The 9,377-nt window shown below is 40.6% G+C and overlaps 2 protein-coding genes across 4 annotated transcripts in view; one reads left to right on the forward strand and one right to left on the reverse strand.

The window, feature by feature from the left end:
* Positions 1-794, reverse strand: part of glsb (glutaminase b) — a 37,535-nt gene extending 36,741 nt beyond the window's left edge. For both annotated transcript variants that reach the window (XM_071481527.1, XM_071481611.1), the window contains exon 1: positions 373-794. In XM_071481527.1, coding sequence (XP_071337628.1) covers positions 373-680 — 308 coding nt within the window. In that variant the 5' untranslated portion in view covers positions 681-794. The remainder of the gene's footprint in view (positions 1-372) is intronic.
* Positions 795-1,514: 720 nt separating this feature from the next.
* fkbp7 (FKBP prolyl isomerase 7) lies at positions 1,515-9,130 on the forward strand. 2 transcript variants are annotated; one of them, XM_071481979.1, is made up of 5 exons: positions 1,515-1,896; positions 2,312-2,463; positions 4,257-4,384; positions 5,321-5,392; positions 7,378-7,510. In XM_071481979.1, exons 1-4 carry the CDS (start codon positions 1,544-1,546, stop codon positions 5,351-5,353), a joined length of 666 nt encoding a protein of 221 aa, XP_071338080.1. In that variant the 5' UTR covers positions 1,515-1,543; the 3' UTR covers positions 5,354-5,392; positions 7,378-7,510. The 2 variants fall into 2 exon arrangements, with proteins under 2 accessions (XP_071338080.1, XP_071338003.1); XM_071481902.1 differs by lacking the exon at positions 5,321-5,392 and having other exon boundaries at positions 1,529-1,896; positions 7,378-9,130.
* Positions 9,131-9,377: the final 247 nt, after the last annotated feature.

A 9,377-nucleotide genomic window follows, 5' to 3' on the forward strand; every position in this document is an offset into this window, starting at 1 on the left:
AACTGTAGGTTAAGCGGCCGCAGGTATCTGAAGGCGCTGTATTTATATCGCTCCTTGGCACAAAGCCACCGGGAGGCTGAACCAGTCCCACATGGCCGGGCGGCTGCTGTTATTAGGCCATGAGCTTTATTCTTACAGAGTATTACACACGAGGGTGTTGGGTTAGGTCATTGCGTCTATAAGCAACATGTGTCTTACTACAAGCTGTTGGTTAATTAGCTACATTTCTCTACTGTAGCGTCTGAGAAGCCGAGGGAATATCGTTACATCCGCTTGCGCCGGCATGCGTCATGACTCGCCATAAATGCCGGTCATACCACCGGCCTCTATCAATGAGTCGGTACATTCTCCCAGAAAGCTCTCGAAACCTACTTGTCGCTGGCTGCTTCGCTGCCGCCCGCATCCTTCTTCAGCTGTTCGTCCAGCTCCACTGCACCCTCGGTCTTCGCGCAGTACGAGCGGGCCGGTGTGGCGCAGGGCGCGGTGCGGAGCGCCGGGCGGTGCGCAGCGGCATGGAGGACCTTCAGTTGGGTAGACGCGGCTCGGGCATCAACGGAGGCGGCGCCGGAGCAGCAGTGGCGGGTCGGCAACCAGGTCCTCTGTCTACAGCCGGGCAAGGGACGCTTGAGGGTGGCTTCAAACAACTCCTTCAGCACTGTCGAGAACCTAAAATGTAACATCTCAATCCTGTCAGGCAATTAGAGAGAAAGTCGTGTTTCCAAATATGTGTCCGGTGGCAAGTGTGGAGCTGCTCAGATGCGACTGCAACCACGACGACTGTCTGCTGATGACTCACAGACGCCGGGGCCCAACAAATACCGGCACCTTCACGCCCCTGCCGCTCCTATTGGTGGAAACGAAGTGACGTCGGCGTTCAACGATAATTTATGAGGCCCTCAAGTTCCCCATTGGCTCGTCTTCATGTCTATTAATTCTATTTTTTTTTTTTTTTGGACAGTAGGATGATTGAGCCGGTTAGTATTGTCTTCTATCCACCATCCATAATCTTATGTGGCGCATTCAGTCAGTGTTATTATAAATGTTTTCACTTTCCTCTTTCTTAAATTCTTAATTCACTGCGTCCAATCTTACAACAGTCACAGTTATGATTGTTATTAATAATGGTATAATTACTCTTGGGTATCTAAACTGAAATGGTTTGTTACAAATTGTATTTTAATTTAAAGAGACGTATATTACTGCTTCACCATTTGCTACATTCATGTGTTTTTTTTACATTAACCTGTTCCTCTATATCCTGCTGGCATAATATTATGTAGGCATTTTTTGTAATTTCAGGGGGAAAAAAAGAAAAAAAAAAGCCACTAAAGCAGTAAAGTGTTAGTTTTATACACTACTCACATTGACTCTTTTAGCTGCACAGAGCTTACATGTATGTTTTTCACATTTTTTACATATTTTCCACCTCCATTAGTCTGAATACTGGGTAAATATTATTTCACAGGCAGGCTGTGTGCCCTCGGTTTTGTCTGTCAGGTAGAGATTACGCCACCGCTGGTTGCTACAGGGCCGTACATGACTGATGCGGGAAGGAAGCAGAAACCCCCTGACAGCCCGCACTCAGGGCAGAAAGGTGCCCGTCGCCCTGCAGCAGCTCTCCACCTCCTGCGGTGACTTCAAGCGTCACTGTCAGAAGTTGCCACGAATACACAGCGGCGTGATGTGGAAGCTCGTAAGCTGCACACTGTGCCTCTTTGTGTCCTCGCAGCTCGGTTTGTGGCGTGTTGGGGCCACGGCAGAAGAGCTGCACGGCGAGGTGAAGGTCGAGGTTCTGTTCAAACCCGAGGAGTGCACTCAGAAGAGTAAAAAAGGAGATCTGATAAACCTTCACTACGATGGGTTCCTCGCCAAAGATGGTTCCCAGTTCTACTGCAGGTTGGTGGTCAGAGAAAAAACGTAGCTGCAGTTGATATATATGATATTTATCATAATGTTTTAAAGGTCTACATGCAAATGTGACACTGGCACTTATATAATTATTATTATCTATGATTATTTGGCTTCCTCTTGTCAGGAGTAATCACTGCAGGTTTAACGTTGCATGCTGTATACTAAGGTCTTCTCTGTGTGTGTTTTAAAACTGTAAAGCCCTTTATTTCAGTGCAACACATATTGAGTTTATTGTTAAATTGATAGGGACTCAGAATACTGGAAGTGGGGTTAATCCTGCTTTTAGGCCTGAATGAAAATCTGCCCATGAAATTAGCTCAGATTCATTCAAAGGCATATGTGCTGTGCAAATCCTATTCATGTTAAAGCTGACTGAGTGACTGTATTATTTCTGTCTCAGTCGATCAGACAAAGCCGGGCATCCTCAGTGGTTTGTGCTGGGTGTCGGACAAGTCATCAAGGGCCTGGATATTGGGATCATGGATATGTGTCCTGGAGAGAAGCGAAAATTAACTGTTCCACCTGCTCTGGCGTTTGGAGAAAAAGGCAAAGGTGAGTAAATGTAGCAGGCGATGGTTTTTGTTTACAGTGAGTTCCCCACATGATAATATCATAGTTACATTTTATCTCTTACCAGATTGTGATTTTGAGGTTTTCATTAACTAGAGTTCAAATATATTTTATATTAGGCCTGACTGAACAACTTATTACCTTGGCTCATTCATATAACTGCATATATCAGGTTATCTGGCCACCACCATTCTGAGCTTGAAGTCTGTAACTTCAGTTTACACATCCCCGCCAAACAGATTAACAATAAATGACATTGCATAGAAACCTGTGAGTTATGTTGGAATAAAACATAATGTCAAGCTCCAAAAACACTGGATTTCTACATTACCCGCAATGCAACTTGAAGGCATCTTTTCATTAAACACACAGTCTCTCTGTCTGATAAACATCTGCATTTAGAAAAAATAAAACTCCTCGCTCTCAGTTAGCAGCACAGACTTTCTGTGATAAATTTGCCAGGTTTATTTTCTCAGACTTAACAAAGTTCCTCCAGAGCCCCAGAGAACATTATGCTGTTTACTGCAAACTGTTTTCACAGAGGTAAACTGTTCTTTATGGGTAAAGTCAGTGGAAAAAGTACCAGAAGGGTTTCAGTTGCATTATCACACAATTGAAACTTGTTAAGTAAACTGTTCTCTGACGGATCACCTGTTTCAAGCAAGTTTGATGCCTGCAAGTTGGTTTTCATGCCTTGGTGAAATTATTGTGTGTTAGTGGCCACATGGAAGATTTATTATTATTATTATTAATTATTGATTAGTGAGTGAAGAACAATAAATCCTGCTGATACAGTTTTTCAGTATGGTAACCAACTGTAATGAAGAACTACCTTCATGTTGTCTTGTTTTCTTTTTACAGCTCTTTAGTTGAAAGGGCATCGCACCCCTCGCAGTGTCTGCTACTCATCTGTCCATGGCATGTGCTGTAAGCATGCACAGAGGTTTACAGGTCTCTGCTTCCTTCCTCTCTTTCTTGCATGCATTGGAACAATGCTTTCAGAAAACTAACAGCTGACTGGTCTTTTACCTTTGTTAACTATTCTTTTCTGTAAAACCTCTTCATGTTCATAAATGCACTACGCTATGAACTGATGGCCTGGGAGTCTGAGTTTCAGGTTTGATCACTTTAATTTAACATTTTGTCTGTGGAGGAAATGGTTTTTGCTGAGCATGCATTTTTTGATGCCAGTGCACTAGTTACAGTGAAACCACTTACTTTCCCCCTCATTAAAAAGTAAGAACTGTTATTGCATGTTGGTCTAGTTAGAGTATTATCTTTTCTTGCCAAGCGTTTAAATCACTTACAAGGTTTTTTATTGAAACCAAAAAATAAAAAATAAATAAAATAATTGAAGTGACTAGTAGCTGTTTTGTTCAGTTGATCACTAAATCTGAAAAAGCTAGAGCTTGATAAAATATAATTTATATTTACCTCCACTGAGGAGGTAACATTTTCACTCGTGTCTCTTCCTGGTTTTATTAGTTTGTTTGTTCGTCACTAGGATGTAGGAAGTGCTGAAACGATTTGCACCAAACTTGTTGGAGGGGTGGGTATTAAACCTTGGGCAGATCAGAATCATTTACTATGAATTGGATTTTTTAATACTCTGAAGTCTGACGTATGTTGTTTGACTTTAGCCTTGGTGGAGGTCTGCGCTCTCTGAGTGCCCTTCTAGTTAGTAATGTAATAATAATAGTCATGATTATGGCATTAGAGCTGCATGCAGTCTTGTAAAATCTTTATGCTGTGCTCTTTTCCTCCCACTGAAATAGATCCAGTGCCGCCCAATGCTACGGTGGTCTTTGAGGTGGAGGTCTACTCAGTGTCCAGGGGCCCACGCACTATGGAAGCTTTCAGACAGATAGACGTCGATAAAGACCAGAGTCTCACTAAGGCTGAGGTAACTATAATTTAGATGCTGTTAATAATCTCACAAGTAGCTCTGACAGATGACAGAGTTTTATGTTTATTTGCAATAATTTTTATTTGTTAACCCCCCTGTTCTCTCACCTGAAATATGTTCATTTTATTTATTGATTTATTTTTTGTGGGGATAATATTTGACCACTGCTTTTATCCAACTTGGAAAATGTAACATACAGGTCAAGCATAAAACTGAAATAAGTTGTAGAGATAGATTTTGACAATGTCTGTTTGTTATGACAATAAACCCAGGAGGATGTTAGTTTAAAAACCTCACAGAATGGACAAGGGGCAAATGTGTTCACCTGGGTGTTGTGTTTGCATCACTGTCAATTAGAGGTGGAGCTGATAAATACCTGCAACTACTGCGGAGTCATTTGTCCCCTTTCCCATGGCTGACAAAAGCCAGATGTTAGCGGGTGTTAGCGGGTTCTTTGACCAGTGTAAAAGGGGCGTAAGAAATACTTAAAGCATGTAAGTACCCCACATTTTTACACCACCCCACATTTTTGCTGATAGATGTATTTTTAAAGTTTGGAGAGAGCCACATTAGCTGTTTGACCCTGCTTCCAGTCTGTATGCTAAGTTTAGCTAAATTAAGCTAACTGCCTCCTGGCTTAGCTTCATACGTAACGTATGTATACGGAAAGAAAGTAAATAAGTGTATTTCCCAAATTATTAAGCCCTTACAATGTCAAATATTCAATTAAATTAGCATAAACCACCTGATAAACAACAGCTCCAGGGCCTTGGCACAGTTGGTAATACCTGTTCCCTAAAAATGTGTTTTCCATGCCAGATGCCAGATTTTTCAATGACGTTTGGTATTAGGAGACTTGACTTGACAGTACACGATGTGAACATACATACGCCAATTATAATGAACTTGGAATTTTCCCTTGGGTACACACAGAATTCCAGACCAGACCTGTTGAACGAGTCCTGAACAGATAGTGCCTGGGGCCTTGATTTACCTCAGCTGCAGGTGACAGGTCTTTCTTTATCTGAGACAGGCTGTTATTTCTTCTTCCCTCTGTGTGATAAGGTTTCACAGCTCAGTCCAGTGCGACGTTCTGTACAGATAAGGATCCAGTAAAACAGTGAGCGTCTCACCATAGTCTTTGTCTCTCTGGCTGTAGCCTCGTTCACACAACATGATAATGATGCTTGCCCTGATGGATCAAGGACCTGTCGTGTCATTAGGAGAGTTTACCACCCTTACAATGCTTTTATCATTTTCCTCAGACCCAATAAAACTGGGTTTGTGATAAATGATGAAACTTTAAGTTCATGTTTTAAGCTCAACGCCAACATGGACCTGTTGATGATGCTAGAAGGCAGAGGATCATCATAGTTATTACAGTTCTGACAGGAACATGAATGTCTGGTCAACCACTGCTGGATGTATTGTGATGAAATGTGGTTCAGAGTGGTTAACTGACTGACACTGAGCCACGCTGCTAACCCTGTAAAACAGATACAATACAATATATTTAATGGATAAAAATGAGCTTTAAGAAGTGATTTAAAGGAAGATAATTATCTGGTGAGCTGAGGAGCCCTGAGGGCAAAGATCCCGTCTAGTCTTAAATCTAGACAACCAGTAGTTCAGGTTCAACACTTTAACCCTTTCATGCACAATGTCCACTTGAGTGGATGGAAATAAAATGTGTTAAACAGCATTACAAATACAATTTATTTTATATTATTTGATTTTATCATTGTATTCATTGATTTGTTAAATACACACATTTTCTGTTTCTGTTCTTCAGATGCACAATGTCCATTCCATGTGACATTTCAGTAACTCCTTAAATAATTGGTGTAAAAAAAAAAAATAATAATTTGTTCTTTTTATTCCTAAAGATAAATAAAAACACTTGGGAAAAAAATCCTGACTGAAGCTTTCATAATTCGTGCATGAAAGGGTTAATCTGACACATAATGTGGAGCCTTTGAAGTATGAGTAACCAGCATAGTGATGATGAGAGTGGAGCAGATGCATTTGGTACTAGTTGGATCCTGTTGAGTGATTTGTGCTCTCCACCTCTTAAGACACTACCGAGCCTGCAACCAATGATTTCGATTAATTGGCTTGATCAGTATAATGTCAGAAAGCAGTGAAAACCAACAGTAATGATCGATGTAATCAGCTTATTGCTTCAGATCTAGTTGCAGTTGTCCAGTGTGAGGGAACAAAGGCGTCTGTGCCAACCTCTGAATCTAAATTTGTGCCAAGGAAGCAGACACAGCTCTCACTTTGGTTGTAAAGGGACCGTATGACTCGTAGCAATCGGCCCAGTACCGTATGCTGTTGCAGTACCCCCCACAAAGCCCCTTGGGGGACACGGTCATAAACCTTCTCCATGTCCACAAAGCACATGTGGACTGGTTGGTAAAACTGGACCTCAAACTGGAGAACACCCTTCAGTCCCCCTTTTTTAAAAATGGGAGCCACCACCCCAGTCTGCCACTGCGCAGGTACTGTACCCAACCTCCACATGACATTGAAGAGCCATGACAGGCCGACAATGTCCAAAGCCTTCAGCGTCTAAGGGCGTCACAGTGTGCCATCTAAATTTGGCATTAGAAGAAGAAACTAACAACACTATTGTTTTTTTTTTTTTGTTTGTTTTTTTTGCGTATTTTTTTTAACAACAATATTAATACACCAAAACACCATGGCAGAATTGAAATTATTAACTTTATAACAACCAAATGTGAGGAACATTGTTGTGCTGCCAAACAGTTTATAGTCATGATGTTATCTGGATTATTGATAGCAGATTGAACAGGTGCTAAGGAGTGAACGACCTGCTATCAGTACCACAGTATTATTTATCACCAGTGTGATGTGTTGATAGAAGAGCACAACAGGAGTTTATTATGTAAGAGGACTGTTGTAAAAATCTATTGTTGGTCTGTTATTGATCCTGAACATGTGACCAATGAAGTGTTGCTTTTTTTCAGGTGAAAGAATATTTGAAACTGGACTTTGAAAAAAGAGGGAAGCCACGTGATGAGCCTTTCTATGAGAAGATTATGGCTGATATATTCCAAAAGAATGACCAAGACAGAGACGGACTGATCAGCGCAAAGGAGTATAATATTTATCAACACGATGAGCTCTAGTGTCAGAAATGGTCCTTTTCTTTTTTTAGTTGACATACTTTGATAAGGAAAAATCCACCTTCAGATATTGTTACACTGTTTATGATTTTCAGTAAATTCTTGGCCTGTTTTTTTTTAGTCTTCACTTCAACATGCCTCATCCTTCTTCTTCAGTCAGTGGTTTCCTGCTTCCTACCCTTGCATGCATCTGTCGAAGACTGATCTATAGTTTATTTCTCCTTTTGCCATTTTTCATGTTAAATGACATGAATATTGAGAGAAGTCTTGGCTTTTTTTAAATCTTAATTGTTTGTAAAAGAAATACATGAAGTCAGGAGGGGTCACAACACTTACAGTAATGCTCAGACCTATATCATATAACCTACAGTGTTACTGATAGAGTAGGGCTTTTGCAAAAATCAGTTCTTCCTAAAGACAGTGTCCCTTTCCCCCAGAATTTCCCCCCTTTGTCTTTTCATACCCTCAGAATATAGGTCCACTTTTCTGTTCAGCATAACTGATTCATTATATTTATAAAGGTGTCCACCAAGGGGCAATGCTTCTGAAGCCAGCACCTTGTAATTGTTTTCTTGCTGGCTGCCATCTAGATCGCCTGGATGTGTGCGTCACATCTATAGTTTCCTTTGGGGTGAGTACAAAGCAATAGGGTGTGAAATGACACACATTAAAACCCAGTGTTTTGGAAATTATGAAATGGCTTGATAAAGGTACAAGTCCAGAATATATGTATGCGGTCTTCCATTATTGTCCCACATCTCCTACATGGCAGTGGAATCTCCATGTGTTGGCTTTTTGAGTGACTCACATTTCCTTTAGAAATCTCTGTGCTGTGAAAAAAACTGTAGCTGTGAGTATCACAATTAGACATCACGTTGTCCATGTTAGGCCAGTTGTCCATGATAATGAAAAGAAAATTCTCACAGACTTCTCCATCTAGGCTGTAATTTATTGCTATGTTGCTTTGGACTAAATAAATGTAAATGTAAAACATCAAACACCTAAATGGGAACCAAAATGCTTAGCTGTTTTTTTTTTTTTTTTCAAGTCTTAAAGAATTTCAGGGTGGATAGTCTCTCAATTTTAACATGACAGTAGCATTAAACTATGCAAGCAAGAACATCTGCATCCCCTGTGAAAACATTTCTGCAAACACCACCAAATTTTAGTATTTAAAATTTTTTTTGTGTGTTTTGGTGAACATCGACTCAAACCACAAGATTTTACAATGTTGTGGCATCAGTGGCTTTGAAACTGGAACACGGATGTCACAGAGAGAACTGAGATGATGGCTCAAGCCAACACAAGAATAGCTCCATCGTTCCCACCTTCCTGTGAACGTTCTGCCCCCTGATCTGCAGCGTTGCACCGGTCCACAGAGAGAAGTGGCTGCCATACTCTTTGAAGACCAATATAAACGAATGTAAATCAAATGTGGCTGAATATAACTGATGATTAAAAACGTGCATATGTGTTGTGGGTTAAAATGTTTACAACTTTAGTGTACATCTTTTTGTCATGATTATCATTGTAATAAGGTGAACCATTGTTGTATTTAGTTACACAATAAATAAACCGTAAGTAGAAAACCACAGTATGTCCCATGCAATTCAGATTTTTCTCCTTGGTTGCAACCATTGATTCATGGGCATTTTCCCCAAGAAGACAAAAAGGAAAATTGCATTTGCATTTAACTTCCAGTTGGAGTGAACGTGAGGACAGATCTTGTAAGACAAATGTTTTTTAGTGTTAACTGTGTCCAAACTTTTGACCGGTACTGTATGTCAGTGTTTTCCATGTATGATTATTCATAAATGTGTTTTGCCATCGTGAGGTCAGTT

Source organism: Trachinotus anak, unplaced genomic scaffold, assembly GCF_046630095.1.
Source record: "Trachinotus anak isolate AG129_WGS33_773 ecotype Australia unplaced genomic scaffold, CSIRO_AGI_Tana_v1 ptg000001l, whole genome shotgun sequence".
NCBI classification, from domain to species: Eukaryota; Metazoa; Chordata; class Actinopteri; order Carangiformes; family Carangidae; genus Trachinotus; species Trachinotus anak.